Below are 19761 nucleotides of genomic sequence, written 5' to 3'. Positions count from 1 at the left end.
TTAACCCCGATTCATTGCGCGATTACATTTAATTGCCTCCAATTAAATCGCTGCTCCAATTAAAATCGACACAAACGCGGAGGGTTCATTACGATTTATCGGACCAACGGTGGCGATCTTCCTCCCAATCCCTTTTCTTATACATTTCTTGTACATTCTTATAAATTATAAATTTGCGAAGAATTTAAACAAAAAAGAAAATTGATATTTTCGAAACATTTTAGAAACATCTACGAGCCTTTATCTCAACTGTGTTTAATTTGTTAACTTAATTAATCGTTGAATATTTTATTACAGAGTCAAGAATTGAGAGATGATTTGATTTAGGGTGAAACATCTAGTGTAAAGGTGTATAATTACAATATGCTGTTTCATCAATTTGTAAACGAATCAAATTAAACACATTGAAAATTCAGATCGTCTCCTATAAACCTTTTCTCATTTTTTGTAAATTATTATTGTCATTAAAATATTTTTAACACTGTACGCGATGAATACAATATATAATAATTAACCATTAAATTAAAATGTGTTAACTAAACATATGTCTCAGAATAACACCACATCGTTTTGTTAATGTCACTATCATCCCTATTATAAAAAGCTAACACATATTTATTCCATACGAAAGTATAAAAGTACACATATGTCACAAATGTGTATTTAAATAATTGAGAAATAGATTTCTCACCAGGAAACTTTTGATTCCCTTAAACTGTCCATGAATTTCAAGAAACGCGGCGCACAAACGTGGAAGCATTCATTGACTAGTTGGTGGGGAACCACCACTGTCATATTGACTTTTGTTTCTCAATAAATAACCGGCGAGGAAGCTTATGGGGTCGGCAGGCCTTTCCTTGGCCAGACAGGATAATGCTTGCAGCAAAATTGGCACTACTGTCTGATCCAAATACTGCCTGGTTGGAAGAGATTGTACTTCCACACGAGGTTTCTTTGCTGGTATGCCAGACAGATCACCATCCTTATCCATCCCTATTACTTTCTGCAACTGAAAAGGATAAAACAGCTTAAATATCTGCAAAATAATAGTATTTAATAATTTAAAAAAAAAAAAAAAAAAAAAAAAAAAAAATGCAGTTTCTATCCACAAATATATACATCACAAACTGTCAAACTATTCTAGTGCTTGAAACGTACGATCGACATTTGCGAAAGCGTCAACGAAAAGGTCCGTTATCAGCTGACAATATCAAGCGATAAGCGACGAAGGTGCTGCGTACGGTCGCGCTGCCCGATTCCTAACCTCTCTTTCGACAACGCCGTGAACGCATGGGATCTCGAACATCGCGTTCGGATTCACATAGGACGTAACTCCGGTGAAAAATATCGCTCGTACGAAGCGGCGGCCGCGATAATTCTAGGTTAAGTGTCTGCTTACGTGAGTCGTCTCGGATACGGCATTGGTGACGGGTTGAGCCGGCGTTGACGCATCCGTCCGTTCCTCGCTTGCGTTTTCTGCGAAGGAATAAGGCCGTGAGTAACCGAAACGTTTACTGAACGCCAAGCCTGGCCGTACGATGGCCGGGTCGGCCCATGATTACGCGGAAATAGAAAATAAGTGAATACGTACCACCGCCGGACGCCATCGTGTAAACAATCGTCACTGCCGACTGACGTCGAACTATCACGCCGCGATAACGTCGCCTACCATCGAGCCGGTAAACCGCACCGTCGACAAAGTAGCGTTTGGGAACAACAAAAATAAAAAGAATATTTTTTACATTAAAAATTATTTATTATTTATTATTTTTTATTTTATTTTTTTAAATAAAAAAAAAATTTGTTACATTTATCACATTTTTTATTATGTTAATTATTATATTTGTCATAGTTGTTACGGAGTTCTCTCGTAAATAATAAAACACAGGCAGTTATTTGTGACGATCTCGGTATGACTCAGTTTGCGCTTTACGGGAATCCAAAAGCTGAATTAAAAACAAAAGACAGAGCAGATTTATTAGAAGCTTTTCTTGGCGCGCTTTATGTCGATAAAGGCTTAAAGTATTGTCATGTGTTTTGTGACGTATGTTTTTTCCCACGTTTACAAGATTTTATCATGAATCAAGATTGGAATGATCCAAAGAGTAAATTACAACAATGTTGCTTAACTTTAAGAACCATGGATGGTGGTGAGCCAGATATTCCCGTATACAAGTAAGTTTTTAATTTTTTGGCTATAAAAAAAAAAGTATATCTTTAATTTTATACTACAATTTTATTTTTTCTTCAGAGTTATCGAGTGTAAAGGACCAACTAATACAAGGGTTTACACACTCGCTGTATATTTTCAAGGAAAACGATTAGCTACAGCTTCAGGACACGGTATTCAAGAAGCAGAAATGAACTCTGCCAAAGAAGCTTTAGAAAAATCGCAAGGTATTATACCCATAAATCGTATATGAAACGAACAATAAGTAAAATAGTATTTATACTAGAAGTTCAAAATAGACTTATATTCTAATAAAAAAAATTTTAAATATTAAAAAATTTTTAATAAGAAATGTGATTATTTTTAGATTTATTTCCACAATTGGATCATCAAAAACGCGTAATAGCAAAAAGTATGAAGATGCAACAATGGCCAAATAAACAAAAAGTAAAGGGAAAATTTGATAAAAGGTCCTATGAAAGATCCGATGATTCTGATTGTAGCCAAAATCGAAAAAGAAGTCTTAGTAGAGAACGTAATATCTCGAAAAAAGAGACACTTCATCCAGCGAGAGATCATAAACGGTTCGTGCATAAACGAGCAGCGTATACAAATAACGTTTTACTGACTTTGACATACCGTATACATGTATAACGCTCGGATCTTATGTTATTATTTTTTAATTATTAACTTAGAAAATTAAACGAATGAAAGATTTTTGACTTTTAGATGTAATTTCATCGATAAAATATTTACATTGAATTGTTGAGGATCATGGTGGAAGGTGTTTCTACGTGAACTGGACAAGAAATCGTCCGCTTCGTTTATGATCTTTCGTATACGATCTCTTGCTAGACAAAGCATAATTTCTTACTATTTTATTGTTATCAATATAATAAATATAACATAATTTTTATTTTCTGTAGAGAAAAATTCAAAACAAAAATATAAAGATATTTTTACATTACTAATTTTGTAATATATACCTTGTTTCATGAAATAATTTTCAGCCGTTTTCCTTTTTACTATTTACATGGCCTACTATGTACATTTTGTTACAATTTATCTCTTTTTGTCAATATTGGATCATCTTGTTTTAATAAATAATTGTTTTCATTAATTATAGTGTTACACTGTTTAATATTATTACAAATGTTTTCTAACTCCCAATGTTTTTTTAGCAAAGCAAGATTCAGATTAAAAACTGCATACCGAAAGCATATTATCTGAGTACATGTAGCAACGCTGTGGGCTTGCATTCCCAAGTCATGAATCAAAGTTTTTAAATATATATCGGTCTCATTTATGCAAATAATTTCTAAAAATATGTAAAAATTATTAACATCAAAATGGGTTGTATTTAATAGATATTACGACGTTTACCTAATGTGAATTCAGGAGGTGTAAAATCTATGCATTTTATGCTGTATATCATTGGAATATCTTTATCAATAGGTCTTACCAGACCTTGTACAGCTAACTCATATGCAGCTTGACTCTGTATATCCAATCCACATAGTCTAGAAAAAAATCAATATATATATTAAACTAAATTTAATTAACAAACAATACTGATATTTATCATACAACATACTCAAACATCTTTTTTTGATGAGCATTCTGCATGTAAGTGCATAATCTGTCTATTGTAGCATGCTTAATATGTTTATATGTAGCTTTTTCAACAATTTTTCCAGTTATAAAATACGTGTCTGTTGCCTGCCCTAAGAGACCTTTGACTCGGTAACTAGTGGGAGATTTGGAGTCTATCAATTTCTGAGCCCATGTGGTACCATTATTAATACCACATACCATCAGACCTGACATGTCTTTGGATAAATAATTAACACACGTCAACTTGAAGTCTTTAGGCTGATATCGTGGACCTACAACCAACGGGTGATCCGCATAGCTCAGACGTGTATAAACTATCATCTTATAAGTTGTATCACCTTCAATGCACATGTGTTTGATCGGCTGACGCACTTGCATATTGTTCAAATCTAGAAATGTTAAATTATTCTTAAAAAAGCTTTATACATTTCTCTTTAAAAGTAACAAGATGGTTTTTTAATTATATCGCACATAAAATTAATAAATTTAATCAGGTATATCCTAACCTTCACAAAGACGGAAAATTATGGTATCCCGACTGTTTAAATACGTAACGTGTGGCGGTTTGTGAACAATATATATATATACCATTTAACGCTTTCCATGCTATCTTAGCGTCATAAACTATTTGTTTCACTGTCGGCGTCAGAGTACTCATCTTTTAATAAAAAATCTGACGGTAAAATAATACTTTTTATTCACCCTGACAAAATCACGTTAATTAAACTAATAGATAATTGCACAATTACATTTTCAAAGTTTATAACAAATGTAAAAAATAATCAGTTTCGCAAGAAATAATAATTAAAAAAAAAATCATCTATTATAGTCGCAGACACTACACACGTATCTTCGGAACTGCCAAAATCAATGGTGCTATATATATCAGCATCAATTTTCGTAGTTCCGAAATTATCCGTCTATCAAATGCTCCCGGCGCTACCGCCGCCGAAAATACATCGAAAAAGGTTAGAAAGATCGATGTATTCGCGACGGTAGCTGGGGCGTTTGGTAGGCGGAATTTTCAAAACTACCAAAATCGATGGTGACATATATATATCAGCATCGATTTTGGTAGTTCCAGAAATATCCGTCTACCAAATGCTCCCGGCGCTAACGTCGCCGCAAATACATCGAAAAAGGTTAGAAAGATCGATGTATTCGCGACGGTAGCGCCGGGAGCGTTTGGTAGGCGGAATTTTTCAAAACTACCAAAATCGATGGTGACATATATATATCAATATCGATTTTGGTAGTTCCAAAATTCTCCGTCTACCAAATGCTCCCGGCGCTACCGTCGCCGAAATACATCGATCTTTCTAACCTCTATCGATGTATTTTAAAATTAAAATAATTATTTAAATAAAACGTGGGCACTCTACTAGCTTTAATAAAATCAAATTAGAATAAAAAAATTAACTTAGAACATTCAAAATCATAAACTTTATAAGATTTTTATTTTAATTTATAAAACATACATGTCACTTTTTATAAGTTAATTATTAATATTTTCCGTAGACTTACAAGCTTCAAACTTTGTGGAACGAAAGTAGAATGAAGAAACTGTAATGGAATGCCAACAAGACTCTTGAAAAAGCAGTAGAAATTCCCCTCACCAAGTACAGATCACAGTAAAAATTCTGCGGCCTTCCAGATACTCCAATCACAAAATAACTGAAATATATATTTTAGAGTTAAAAAAATTATTGAAATGTAATGTGAGCACTCTACTACACATAAATAAACCAAATTTAAATCAAAAATTTATCATAAAAACCTGAAAATAATTCATTTAACAATATTTGAATTTTTAACCTACAACACATACCTGTCACTTTTTATAAGTTTTATAACAAATAAATCCCGACGATGTACAGGCTTGGTACTGTTTGTAAAGCAAGAAAAAGTTTCAAATTTAATAAAAAATCCAACAGGATGGCCGAGGAAGCAGCAGAACTTTCTTGACAATGTGTAGAAGCACAGGAAAATTTTTCTGACCCACGCAACTCTCCAGTCACCAGCAAACTAAAATATAAATTCATTCACAGTTAAAACACATATCAAATTGTAATTAAAACATTCTAATACACTTAAATAAACCGAATTTTAGTCTGAAATTTAACTAAGAAGCTCCAAAAAAATTTATTTATGAATACCTCAACTTTTAACCTAAAACACATACCTGTCACTTTTAAAACACTTATAAAAAATAGTTCCCGTCCATGTAGAGCCTTGGAACTTTTTGGGCAGCAAAAGAAAGGTTCAAATTTGATAAAAAATCCATCGGGGCACTCGAGGAGAACGCAGAACTATTTTCACAAGCTGTAGAAGTGCAGTGAAACTTTTGTGACCCTCGCAGAACACCAATCACCAAAAAACTGAAATATAAAATTATTTACAGTTAAAAGAATAATTTAATTCCATTTAAAACATTCTACTACACTTAAATAAACCAAATTTAGGTCAGAAATTTAACTAAAAACTCCAAAAAATTTATTTAAAGATATCTCAACTTTTAACATAAAACACATACCTGTCACTTTTAAAACACTTATAAAAAATAGTTCCCGTCCATGTAGAGCCTTGGAATTTTTGGGCAGCAAAAAGAAGTTCAAATTTGATAAAAATCCATCGGGGCACTAGAGGAATACGCAGATCTATTTTCACAAGCTGTAGAAGTGCAGTGAAACATCTGTGACCCTCGCAGAACACCACTCACCAAGAATCTGGAATATAAAATTTTTCACAGTTAAGAGAATAATTTAATTGTATTTAAAACATTCTAGTACACTTAAATAAACCGAATTTATGTCAGAAATTTAACTAAGAAGCTCCAAAAAAATTTATTTATGAATACCTCAACTTTTAACCTAAAACACATACCTGTCACTTTTAAAACACTTATAAAAAATAGTTCCCGTCCATGTAGAGCCTTGGAACTTTTTGGGCAGCAAAAGAAAGGTTCAAATTTGATAAAAAATCCATCGGGGCACTAGAGAAATACGCAGATCTATTTTCACAAGCTGTAGAAGTGCAGTGAAACATCTGTGACCCTCGCAGAACACCACTCACCAAGAATCTGGAATATAAAATTTTTCACAGTTAAGAGAATAATTTAATTGTATTTAAAACATTCTAGTACACTTAAATAAACCGAATTTATGTCAGAAATTTAACTAAGAAGCTCCAAAAAAATTTATTTATGAATACCTCAACTTTTAACCTAAAACACATACCTGTCACTTTTAAAACACTTATAAAAAATAGTTCCCGTCCATGTAGAGCCTTGGAACTTTTTGGGCAGCAAAAGAAAGGTTCAAATTTGATAAAAAATCCATCGGGGCACTCGAGGAGAACGCAGAACTATTTTCACAAGCTGTAGAAGTGCAGTGAAACTTTTGTGACCCTCGCAGAACACCAATCACCAAAAAACTGAAATATAAAATTATTTACAGTTAAGAGAATAATTTAATTCCATTTAAAACATTCTACTACACTTAAATAAACCAAATTTAGGTCAGAAATTTAACTAAAAAACTCCAAAAAAATTTATTTAAAGATATCTATACTTTTAACATAAAACACATACCTGTCACTTTTAAAACACTTATAAAAAATAGTTCCCGTCCATGTAGAGCCTTGGAACTTTTTGGGCAGCAAAAGAAAGGTTCAAATTTGATAAAAAATCCATCGGGGCACTCGAGGAGAACGCAGAACTATTTTCACAAGCTGTAGAAGTGCAGTGAAACTTTTGTGACCCTCGCAGAACACCAATCACCAAAAAACTAATATATAAAATTATTTACAGTTAAGAGAATAATTTAATTCCATTTAAAACATTCTACTACACTTAAATAAACCAAATTTAGGTCAGAAATTTAACTAAGAAACTCCAAAATAATTTATTTATGAATACCTCAACTTTTAACCTAAAACACATACCTGTCACTTTTAAAACACTTATAAAAAATAGTTCCCGTCCATGTAGAGCCTTGGAATTTTTTGGGCAGCAAAAGAGAGGTTCAAATTTGATATAAAATCCATCGGGGCACTCGAGGAAAACGCAGAACTATTTTCACAAGCTGTAGAAGAGCAGTGAAACTTTTGTGACCCTCGCAGAACACCAATCACCAAAAAACTGAAATATAAAATTATTTACAGTTAAGAGAATAATTTAATTCCATTTAAAACATTCTACTACACTTAAATAAACCAAATTTAGGTCAGAAATTTAACTAAGAAACTCCAAAAAAATTTATTTATGAATACCTCAACTTTTAACTTAAAACACATACCTGTCACTTTTAAAACACTTATAAAAAATAGTTCCCGTCCATGTAGAGCCTTGGAACTTTTTGGGCAGCAAAAGAAAGATTCAAATTTGATAAAAAATCCATCGGGGCACTCGAGGAGAACGCAGAACTATTTTCACAAGCTGTAGAAGTGCAGTGAAACTTTTGTGACCCTCGCAGAACACCAATCACCAAAAAACTGAAATATAAAATTATTTACAGTTAAGAGAATAATTTAATTCCATTTAAAACATTCTACTGCACTTAAATAAACCAAATTTAGGTCAGAAATTTAACTAAGAAACTCCAAAATAATTTATTTATGAATACCTCAACTTTTAACCTAAAACACATACCTGTCACTTTTAAAACACTTATAAAAAATAGTTCCCGTCCATGTAGAGCCTTGGAACTTTTTGGGCAGCAAAAGAAAGGTTCAAATTTGATAAAAAATCCATCGGAGCACTCGAGGAGAACGCAGAACTATTTTCACAAGCTGTAGAAGTGCAGTGAAACATCTGTGACCCTCGCAGAACACCACTCACCAAGAATCTGAAATATAAAATTTTTCACAGTTAAGAGAATAATTTAATTCCATTTAAAACATTCTACTACACTTAAATAAACCAAATTTAGATCAGAAATTTAACTAAGAAACTCCAAAATAATTTATTTATGAATACCTCAACTTTTAACCTAAAACACATACCTGTCACTTTTAAAACACTTATAAAAAATAGTTCCCGTCCATGTAGAGCCTTGGAATTTTTTGGGCAGCAAAAGAGAGGTTCAAATTTGATATAAAATCCATCGGGGCACTAGAGGAATACGCAGAACTATTTTCACAAGCTGTAGAAGAGCAGTGAAACTTTTGTGACCCTCGCAGAACACCAATCACCAAAAAACTGAAATATAAAATTATTTACAGTTAAGAGAATAATTTAATTCCATTTAAAACATTCTACTACACTTAAATAAACCAAATTTAGGTCAGAAATTTAACTAAGAAACTCCAAAAAAATTTATTTATGAATACCTCAACTTTTAACTTAAAACACATACCTGTCACTTTTAAAACACTTATAAAAAATAGTTCCCGTCCATGTAGAGCCTTGGAACTTTTTGGGCAGCAAAAGAAAGGTTCAAATTTGATAAAAAATCCATCGGGGCACTCGAGGAGAACGCAGAACTATTTTCACAAGCTGTAGAAGTGCAGTGAAACTTTTGTGACCCTCGCAGAACACCAATCACCAAAAAACTGAAATATAAAATTATTTACAGTTAAGAGAATAATTTAATTCCATTTAAAACATTCTACTGCACTTAAATAAACCAAATTTAGGTCAGAAATTTAACTAAGAAACTCCAAAATAATTTATTTATGAATACCTCAACTTTTAACCTAAAACACATACCTGTCACTTTTAAAACACTTATAAAAAATAGTTCCCGTCCATGTAGAGCCTTGGAACTTTTTGGGCAGCAAAAGAAAGGTTCAAATTTGATAAAAAATCCATCGGAGCACTCGAGGAGAACGCAGAACTATTTTCACAAGCTGTAGAAGTGCAGTGAAACATCTGTGACCCTCGCAGAACACCACTCACCAAGAATCTGAAATATAAAATTTTTCACAGTTAAGAGAATAATTTAATTCCATTTAAAACATTCTACTACACTTAAATAAACCAAATTTAGATCAGAAATTTAACTAAGAAACTCCAAAATAATTTATTTATGAATACCTCAACTTTTAACCTAAAACACATACCTGTCACTTTTAAAACACTTATAAAAAATAGTTCCCGTCCATGTAGAGCCTTGGAATTTTTTGGGCAGCAAAAGAGAGGTTCAAATTTGATATAAAATCCATCGGGGCACTAGAGGAATACGCAGATCTATTTTCACAAGCTGTAAAAGTGCAGTGAAACATCTGTGACCCTCGCAGAACACCACTCACCAAGAATCTGGAATATAAAATTTTTCACAGTTAAGAGAATAATTTAATTCCATTTAAAACATTCTACTGCACTTAAATAAACCAAATTTAGGTCAGAAATTTAACTAAGAAACTCCAAAATAATTTATTTATGAATACCTCAACTTTTAACCTAAAACACATACCTGTCACTTTTAAAACACTTATAAAAAATAGTTCCCGTCCATGTAGAGCCTTGGAACTTTTTGGGCAGCAAAAGAAAGGTTCAAATTTGATAAAAAATCCATCGGAGCACTCGAGGAGAACGCAGAACTATTTTCACAAGCTGTAGAAGTGCAGTGAAACATCTGTGACCCTCGCAGAACACCACTCACCAAGAATCTGAAATATAAAATTTTTCACAGTTAAGAGAATAATTTAATTCCATTTAAAACATTCTACTACACTTAAATAAACCAAATTTAGATCAGAAATTTAACTAAAAAACTCCAAAATAATTTATTTATGAATACCTCAACTTTTAACCTAAAACACATACCTGTCACTTTTAAAACACTTATAAAAAATAGTTCCCGTCCATGTAGAGCCTTGGAATTTTTTGGGCAGCAAAAGAGAGGTTCAAATTTGATATAAAATCCATCGGGGCACTAGAGGAATACGCAGATCTATTTTCACAAGCTGTAGAAGTGCAGTGAAACATCTGTGACCCTCGCAGAACACCACTCACCAAGAATCTGGAATATAAAATTTTTCACAGTTAAGAGAATAATTTAATTGTATTTAAAACATTCTAGTACACTTAAATAAACCGAATTTATGTCAGAAATTTAACTAAGAAGCTCCAAAAAAATTTATTTATGAATACCTCAACTTTTAACCTAAAACACATACCTGTCACTTTTAAAACACTTATAAAAAATAGTTCCCGTCCATGTAGAGCCTTGGAATTTTTTGGGCAGCAAAAGAGAGGTTCAAATTTGATATAAAATCCATCGGGGCACTAGAGGAATACGCAGATCTATTTTCACAAGCTGTAGAAGTGCAGTGAAACTTCTGTGACCCTCGCAGAACACCAATCACCAAAAATCTGAAATAAAAAATTATTTACAGTTAACAGAATAATTCAATTGTATTTAGAACACTCTACTACACTTAAATAAACCGAATTTTAGTCTGAACTTTAACTTAGAAGCCTGAACTCACTCTGCAAAGTGTTAGTGCTATCTGGAGTACTACGTAAGTCGAGGATTTTTCTCTTGCACCAGGAATGGTCAGAGAGACTTCTGCGGCTTCCCCGGGTCTCCGGACGGTTTCCTTGGTTAGTTTCCGTCGCGAACATTTCGTCCCCAAAGCGCCAAACCTGTAAATAAAGCAGAAGTATTTTTAAATTAAAACTAAAAATCTCATAAGTGACACTTTGAGGTTAAAGTTATATTTTGACTATTTTCTCACTTTTTAATTAATTGAGGCTTTCGGGCAATCTAAAATCGGTCCCTCACGATAGAGGAGGGTACTCTAATTAAATTCTAACGCATGACATACCTGAATTCACTCTGCAAAGTGTTAGTGCTATCTGGAGTACTGGGTAAGTCGAGGAATTTTCTCTTGCACCAGGAATGGTCAGAGAGACTTCTGCGGCTTCCCCAGGTCTCCTGACGGTTTCCTTTTTTAGTTTCCGTCGCGAACCTTTCGTCCCCAAAGCGCCAAACCTGTAAATAAAGCAGAAGTATTTTTAAATTAAAACTTAAAATCTCATAAGTGACACTTTGAGGTTAAAGTTATATTTTGACTATTTTCTCACTTTTTAATTAATTGAGGCTTTCGAGCAATTTAAAATCGGTCCCTCACGATAGAGGAGGGTACTCTAATTAAATTCTAACGCATGACATACCTGAATTCACTCTGCAAAGTGTTAGTGCTATCTGGAGTACTGGGTAAGTCGAAGAATTTTCTCTTGCACCAGGGATGGTCAGAGGGACTTCTGCGGCTTCCCCGGGTCTTCGGACGGTTTCTTTGGTTAGTTTTTGTCGCGAACCTTTCGTCCCCAAATCGCCAAATCTGTAAATAAAACAGAAGTATTTTTAAATTAAAACTAAAAATCTCATAAGTGACACATTGAGGTTAAAGTTAAATTTTGACAATTTTCTCAATTTTTAATTAATTGAGGCTCTCGAGCAATCTAAAATCGGTCCCTCACGATAGAGGAGGGTACTCTAATTAAATTCTAACGCATGACATACCTGAAATCACTCTGCAAAGTGTTAGTGCTATCTGGAGTACTGGGTAAGTCGAGGAATTTTCTCTTGCACCAGGAATGGTCAGAGAGACTTCTGCGGCTTCCCCAGGTCTCCTGACGGTTTCCTTTTTTAGTTTCCGTCGCGAACCTTTCGTCCCCAAAGCGCCAAACCTGTAAATAAAGCAGAAGTATTTTTAAATTAAAACTTAAAATCTCATAAGTGACACTTTGAGGTTAAAGTTATATTTTGACTATTTTCTCACTTTTTAATTAATTGAGGCTTTCGAGCAATTTAAAATCGGTCCCTCACGATAGAGGAGGGTACTCTAATTAAATTCTAACGCATGACATACCTGAATTAACTCTGCAAAGTGTCAGTGCTATCTGAAGTACTGGGTAAGTCGGGGATTTTTCTCTTGTACCAGGAATTGTCAGAGAGACTTCTGCGGCTTCCCCGGAACTCCGGATGGTCTCGTTGGTTAGCTGCCGTCACGTATCTTTTGCGTATAAAGTTTAAAGCCTGTAAAACAAATAGAAATATTTGTTTTTCTGACTTTAAACTTTAATCAATAACACATACCTGTCACTTTTAAAACTTTTATAAAAATTAGTTTCCATTGATGCACAGTCTTGGCACTTTGTGGGAATAAAAAAGACGGTTTAAATTAGTTAAAAAATCCAACCGGACACTCGAGGAAACAGTTGATCTCCCACAAACGAATAAAATAAGCATAAAATATTTCGCGTAAAATATTCACCAATGGAAACACAGCATTAATACTGGCATTCATGAAACGATTTGATTAATAAAATATTGTAAAAATACTTAACAAATAGCATTAAATTGTTGTAAATTAACGTGCAAAATACGATTCAGTATAAAAATTTATAAATAACGCCAAAAACACGTTCAAAATGTCACTTGATTATTTTCAACCAATAGGAACACAGCATTAGTACTGACATTCATGAAACGATTCGATTAATAAAATATTGTAAAAATAATTAATAAATAGCATTAAATTGTTGTAAACTAACTTGCAAAATACGATTTAGTATAAAATTTATAAATAACGCCAAAAACACGTGCAAAATGTCACTCATTAAATTTCAATAGGAACACAGCATTAGTACTGACATTCATGAAACGACTCGATTAATAAAATATTGTAAAAATAATTAATAAATAGCATTAATTGTTGTAAACTAACTTGCAAAATACGATTTAGTATAAAAATTTATAAATAACGCTAAAAACACGTGCAAAATGTCACTTGATTATTTTCAACCAATAGGAACACAGCATTAGTACTGACATTCATGTAACGACTCGATTAATAAAATATTGTAAAAATAATTAATAAATAGCATTAATTGTTGTAAACTAACTTGCAAAATACGATTTAGTATAAAAATTTATAAATAACGCCAAAAACACGTGCAAAATGTCACTTGATTATTTTCAACCAATAGGGCATTAGTACTGACATTCATGAAACGACTCGATTAATAAAATATTGTAAAAATAATTAATAAATAGCATTAATTGTTGTAAACTAACTTGCAAAATACGATTTAGTATAAAAATTTATAAATAACGCCAAAAACACGTGCAAAATGTCACTCAATAAATTTCAACCAATAGGAACACAGCATTAGTACTGACATTCATGAAACGACATAGGGAAAAAATGGTAGGTGTTGGGGGAAGTTTCCGCGGTCATTCTACCGACGACTTTTGACCGAGCAACAAGGTGACATAAACCTTGCTTGAAGTGACAGTTAGATTTTTGTGTCGGGATCCAAGGTTAATAGGAAGTGTCGTGGACTATCCTGCGAGTGTCTACCGCGGTAGGAATGTTTTATATCGCGGCCCGTTTTATACCGATGCTTCGTGCAGAAATCTAAAATTTAACGAAAAAAGTGGTCGCGCGTTTTGAATAACGGTAGAGATAAAAGCGGGATAGTGAATACTTCCGGTGGGGTAACACAAGGGTAAAGAATATCCCGCGCGATAGTAGGGAAAACATTGAAGGGGTTGGGGAAGTTTCGCGGTCATTCTACCGACGACTTTTGACCGCGCAACAAGGTGACGTGGACCTCGCTTGAAGTGACAGTTAGATTCTTGTGTCGGGATTCAAGGTTAATAGGAAGTGTCGTAGACTATCCCGCGAGTGTCTACCGCAGTAGGAATATTTTATATCGCGGCGCGTTTTATACCGGTGCTTCGTGCAAGTTTTGTGTCGTTCGTTACACCGACCGAAGTATTAAAGTGACAGTTAGACCGCGTTTACGTCTCAGGGTCGTGTTTAAAGATTTAACGGGAGTGTCGTGAATATACCGCGAGTGATCTAGTGCGCGGAGAACGTTATTTTATCATAAAACAAGGATGCTTTTTCGTGATCGGAATATTGTTTCGCGCTTTCGGGATATAGTAATTCGCGTTTCAATTTATTTTTTAATTGATCGTCGTACAGCCGGAGTACGCGTTATCTCTTGCGGAGTGTCGATTTTCTGTCTGGTAAGACGTGCTAATAGTGTATAGTGACCGGCAATGATGACTTGACTCATTGTGGTGACAGCGGCTAACGCGCGTGAGCTAGGGTGGAGTGCGTTAGGCCTTACCGCGGATCGTGTGCGTGAACCTTGGAGTACCGAGAGAAGCGAGAGAACGAGGGAAAAGTTGGAGGAAGGCATCTTCATGTTCTGTTCTGTTCGCGACCGTGCGTGTGAGAGAGAACGCATGAGTGATCGCTAAGAAATCATTATAGGCGCCTCTAATGATTTCTTAGCGATCATTCGTGCGTTCTCTCTCATGTACGGTCGCGAACAGAACAGCATGGATGCCTTCCTCCAACTTTTCTCTCGTTTTCTCGTTTCTTTCGGTACTTCAGGACTCACGTACGCGATCCGCGGCCTGACACTCCACTAGCTTACGCGCGTTAATGCCGTTGCCGCATTGAGTCATGCTATTATTGCCGGTCACTACTATTACATGCAATTCGGGAAACGGCATCTTTTGCTTGAGAGATTCGCGTTACGCCGGATTGTGCGATGCGTATTTTAGTAGTTTTAAATTTTTATTTAAACAATTTTTTCTTGTTTTATAATAATTTAAGCTATGAGTCATAGTGTAATAAAGTGCGCGATGAATATGAGTCATAGTGTTATGAAGTGCGCGGTGAATATGAGTCATAGTGTAATAAAGTGCGCGGTGAATATTATGTGAGTGAGTGTGAGTGTACAGTGTCGCGTTTTCGTATATAATACGGGGTACCGTGTTTAAGTTATTATAAAACAAGGTCGCTTTTCTCGTGATCGGAATATTGTTTCGCGCTTTCGGGTTATAATTCGCGTTTTCAATTTATTTTTTAATTGATCGTCGTACAGCCCGGAGTATTCGTCGGTCCCTCGCGGAGTGTCGTTTTCTGTTTCGTTAGCCGTGACTGATAGTGCGTGCGCTACTGCACGCAATTCGGGAAATTGGCATCTGCTGCTTGAGAGATTCGCGTTACGCCGGATTGTGCGATGCGTATTTTAGTAGTTTTAAATTCCTATTCGAACAATTTTTCCTTGTTTTATAATAATTTAAACTAGGTATGAGTGATAGTGTAATAAAGTGCGCGGTGAATATGAGTCATAGTGTTATGAAGTGCGCGGTGAATATTATGTGAGTGAGTGTGAGTGTACAGTGTCGCGTTTTCGTTTATAATACGGGGTGCCGTGTTTAAGTTATTACAAAACAAGGTCGCTTTTCTCGTAATCGGAATATTGTTTCGCGCTTTCGGCATATAGTAATTCGCGTTTTTAATTTATTTTTTAATGGATCGTCGTACAGCCCGGTATTCGTCGGTCCCTCGCGGAGTGTCGTTTTCTGTTTCGTTAGACGTGACTGATAGTGCGTGCGCTACTGCACGCAATTCGGGAAATTGGCATCTGCTGCTTGAGAGATTCGCGTTACGCCGGATTGTGCGACGCGTATTTTAGTAGTTTTAAAGTCCTATTCGAACAATTTTTCCTTGTTTTGTAATAATTTAAACTAGGTATGAGTGATAGTGTAATAAAGTGCGCGATGAATATGAGTCATAGTGTTATGAAGTGCGCGGTGAATATGAGTCATAGTGTAATAAAGTGCGCGGTGAATATTATGTGAGTGTGAGTGTACAGTGTCGCGTTTTCGTTTATAATACGGGGTGCCGTGTTTTAATAATAATTTAAACTATGAGTGATAATGTAAACTAACGAGTGATAATTTAAATTATGAGTGATAGCGTTAGTGGTTAATGACAGTATTTCGCGAGAGTTTCCAGTGCGCGAAAAGATGACTCGACGACGACGACGACCTCCCATCTGAGAGGAGGAGCAGGCCCGGGGGGCATCCTGCTACGGCGGAGCAACTTTTAGGTAAGCATTAATTTTTTAAATAAAATCTTTATTAAAAGAAAACCTTTATATTTTTATATTAATCTTATTGACTAACTGGCATGTCTACATAATTCTTTTCCTTTTTATGTTACAGTCACCGGCACAACTCACCAACTCCATTTATGCAGATTGGCAAGTCGCATGCTTTTTTTACAATTTCTTTATTTAATAAATTAAATACCTTTAATTAAAATACAGGCGCGCGCCTGTATACATATATTACATGTATTTTTTGTACTAATATTATATTGCTTTGAAATAAAAGATGTGTAGAATGCATCAAAAATTTTTAACCACACCGGTTGTACTCACAGAAAATATTAAAAGTATATACAACCGACAGTCCGCAGTCTGTTAAAGTGGGACGGAAAATTTTTGATGCATTGTACATTAAAAATTTACAATACATTATACCTTGAAAATGTCGGACCATACACAATTCGGTGACTCGAATTACGTACTACTTAAAATTATTTAAAACTCCGCGATGTTACCGAGAAGCGGATCTGCGAAATCTGCCGGCGACGCCACGAAAAAACACTACTGGGTAAGTCGAGGATTTTTCTCTTGCACCAGGAATGGTCAGAGAGACTTCTGCGGCTTCCCCGGGTCTCCGGACGGTTTCCTTGGTTAGTTTCCGTCGCGAACCTTTCGTCCCCAAAGCGCCAAACCTGTAAATAAAGCAGAAGTATTTTTAAATTAAAACTTAAAATCTCATAAGTGACACATTGAGGTTAAAGTTATATTTTGACAATTTTCTCACTTTTTAATTAATTAAGGCTCTCGAGCAATCTAAAATCGGTCCCTCACGATAGAGGAGGGTACTCTAATTAAATTTTAACGCATGACATACCTGAATTCACTCTGCAAAGTGTTAGTGCTATCTGGAGTACTGGGTAAGTCGAGGATTTTCTCTTGCACCAGGAATGGTCAGAGAGACTTCTGCGGCTTCCCGGGTCTCCGGACGGTTTCCTTGGTTAGTTTCCGTCGCGAACCTTTCGTCCCCAAAGCGCCAAACCTGTAAATAAAGCAGAAGTATTTTTAAATTAAAACTAAAAATCTCATAAGTGACACTTTGAGGTTAAAGTTATATTTTGACAATTTTCTCACTTTTTAATTAACTGAGGCTCTCGAGCAATCTAAAATCGGTACCTCACGATAGAGGAGGGTACTCTAATTAAATTCTAACGCATGACATACCTGAATTCACTCTGCAAAGTGTTAGTGCTATCTGGAGTACTGGGTAAGTCGAGGAATTTTCTCTTGCACCAGGAATGGTCAGAGAGACTTCTGCGGCTTCCCCAGGTCTCCGGACGGTTTCCTTGGTTAGTTTCCGTCGCGAACCTTTCGTCCCCAAAGCGCCAAACCTGTAAATAAAGCAGAAGTATTTTTAAATTAAAACTAAAAATCTCATAAGTGACACTTTGAGGTTAAAGTTATATTTTGACTAATTTCTCACTTTTTAATTAACTGAGGCTTCCGAGCAATCTAAAATCGGTCCCTCACGATAGAGAGGACTCTAATTAAATTCTAACGCATGACATACCTGAATTCACTCTGCAAAGTGTTAGTGCTATCTGGAGTACTGGGTAAGTCGAGGAATTTTCTCTTGCACCAGGAATGGTCAGAGAGACTTCTGCGGCTTCCCGGGTCTCCGACGGTTTCCTTGGTTAGTTTCCGTCGCGAACCTTTCGTCCCCAAAGCGCCAAACCTGTAAATAAAGCAGAAGTATTTTTAAATTAAAACTAAAAATCTCATAAGTGACACATTGAGGTTAAAGTTATATTTTGACAATTTTCTCACTTTTTAATTAATTGAGGCTCTCGAGCAATCTAAAATCGGTCCCTCACGATAGAGGAGGGTACTCTAATTAAATTCTAACGCATGACATACCTGAATTCACTCTGCAAAGTGTTAGTGCTATCTGGAGTACTGGGTAAGTCGAGGAATTTTCTCTTGCACCAGGAATGGTCAGAGAGACTTCTGCGGCTTCCCCGGGTCTCCGGACGGTTTCCTTGGTTAGTTTCCGTCGCGAACCTTTCGTCCCCAAAGCGCCAAACCTGTAAATAAAGCAGAAGTATTTTTAAATTAAAACTAAAAATCTCATAAGTGACACATTGAGGTTAAAGTTATATTTTGACTAATTTCTCACTTTTTAATTAATTGAGGCTTCGAGCAATCTAAAATCGGTCCCTCACGATAGAGGAGGGTACTCTAATTAAATTCTAACGCATGACATACCTGAATTCACTCTGCAAAGTGTTAGTGCTATCTGGAGTACTGGGTAAGTCGAGGAATTTTCTCTTGCACCAGGAATGGTCAGAGAGACTTCTGCGGCCCGGGTCTCCGGACGGTTTCCTTGGTTAGTTTCCGTCGCGAACCTTTCGTCCCCAAAGCGCCAAACCTGTAAATAAAGCAGAAGTATTTTTAAATTAAAACTAAAAATCTCATAAGTGACACATTGAAATTAAAGTTATATTTTGACAATTTTCTCACTTTTTAATTAATTGAGGCTCTCGAGCAATCTAAAATCGGTCCCTCACGATAGAGGAAAGTACTCTAATTAAATTCTAACGCATGACATACCTGAATTCACTCTGCAAAATGTTAGTGCTATCTGGAGTACTGGGTAAGTCGAGGAATTTTCTCTTGCACCAGGAATGGTCAGAGAGACTTCTGCGGCTTCCCCGGGTCTTCGGACGGTTTCCTTGGTTAGTTTCCGTCGCGAACCTTTCGTCCCCAAAGCGCCAAACCTGTAAATAAAGCAGAAGTATTTTTAAGAACAAAACTAAATATCTCATAAGTGACACTTTGAGGTTAGGATTATATTTGACTAATTTCTCACTTTTTAATTAGCATGAGGCTTCCGAGCAATCAAATCAGTCCCTCCACGACAGAGGAGGTACTCTAATTAAATTCTAACATGACATACCTGAATTCACTCTGCAGTGTTAGTGCTATCTGGAGTACTGGGTAAGTCGGAATTTTTCTCTTGCACAGGAATGGTCAGAGGGACTGCAGCTTCCCAGGGTCTCAGAGACCTTAGTTTCTTAGTTGGAACAAGTGCGAGTCTGGCGCCAAAGCCATG

General features: G+C 35.4%; 2 protein-coding genes, 2 long non-coding RNA genes and 1 pseudogene across 7 annotated transcripts; 1 reads left to right on the top strand and 4 right to left on the bottom strand.

Annotated features, from left to right (window-relative positions):
• Window positions 1-760: 760 nt before the first annotated feature.
• On the bottom strand, window positions 761-1607 carry LOC139102751 (protein dpy-30 homolog). Its single transcript, XM_070656874.1, has 3 exons — window positions 1592-1607; window positions 1400-1476; window positions 761-1009 (listed from the first exon to the last, which is right to left on the bottom strand). Exons 1-3 carry the CDS (start codon window positions 1605-1607, stop codon window positions 761-763), a joined length of 342 nt encoding a protein of 113 aa, XP_070512975.1.
• Window positions 1608-1912: 305 nt separating this feature from the next.
• LOC139102429 (ribonuclease 3-like) lies at window positions 1913-2824 on the top strand. Its single transcript, XM_070656314.1, has 3 exons — window positions 1913-2175; window positions 2252-2397; window positions 2538-2824. The coding sequence occupies exons 1-3, from the start codon at window positions 1913-1915 to the stop codon at window positions 2822-2824; spliced, it is 696 nt and encodes a 231-aa protein (XP_070512415.1).
• On the bottom strand, window positions 1983-4688 carry LOC139102428 (pseudouridylate synthase TRUB2, mitochondrial-like; annotated as a pseudogene).
• Window positions 4689-10531: 5843 nt separating this feature from the next.
• On the bottom strand, window positions 10532-13239 carry LOC139102508 (uncharacterized). 4 transcript variants are annotated; one of them, XR_011545711.1, is made up of 5 exons: window positions 12602-13239; window positions 12253-12419; window positions 11555-12070; window positions 11216-11372; window positions 10532-11099 (listed from the first exon to the last, which is right to left on the bottom strand). It is a non-coding gene; the product is annotated as an uncharacterized lncRNA (long non-coding RNA). The 4 variants fall into 4 exon arrangements; XR_011545710.1 differs by having other exon boundaries at window positions 11216-11721; window positions 11904-12070; XR_011545709.1 differs by having other exon boundaries at window positions 11216-12070; window positions 12602-12768; window positions 12829-13239.
• Window positions 13240-18359: 5120 nt separating this feature from the next.
• Window positions 18360-19013, bottom strand: LOC139102648 (uncharacterized). Its single transcript, XR_011545738.1, has 2 exons — window positions 18915-19013; window positions 18360-18733 (listed from the first exon to the last, which is right to left on the bottom strand). It is a non-coding gene; the product is annotated as an uncharacterized lncRNA (long non-coding RNA).
• Window positions 19014-19761: the final 748 nt, after the last annotated feature.

Source organism: Cardiocondyla obscurior, linkage group LG05, assembly GCF_019399895.1.
Source record: "Cardiocondyla obscurior isolate alpha-2009 linkage group LG05, Cobs3.1, whole genome shotgun sequence".
Taxonomy (NCBI): Eukaryota; Metazoa; Arthropoda; class Insecta; order Hymenoptera; family Formicidae; genus Cardiocondyla; species Cardiocondyla obscurior.
Note: the sequence above shows the minus strand (reverse complement) of the source record. Positions and strands in the feature narration are given on the sequence as shown.

Coding starts and splice junctions, on each gene's coding strand:
- LOC139102429 (XM_070656314.1), top strand. CDS start 1,913: ATGACTCAGTTTGCGCTTTACGGGAATCCAAAAGCTGAATTAAAAACA. Junction 2,176..2,251: donor CCAGATATTCCCGTATACAA/GTAAGTTTTTAA, acceptor TTTTTTCTTCAG/AGTTATCGAGTGTAAAGGAC. Junction 2,398..2,537: donor AGCTTTAGAAAAATCGCAAG/GTATTATACCCA, acceptor GATTATTTTTAG/ATTTATTTCCACAATTGGAT.
- LOC139102751 (XM_070656874.1), bottom strand. Junction 1,010..1,399: donor CCGTATCCGAGACGACTCAC/GTAAGCAGACAC, acceptor TATCCTTTTCAG/TTGCAGAAAGTAATAGGGAT.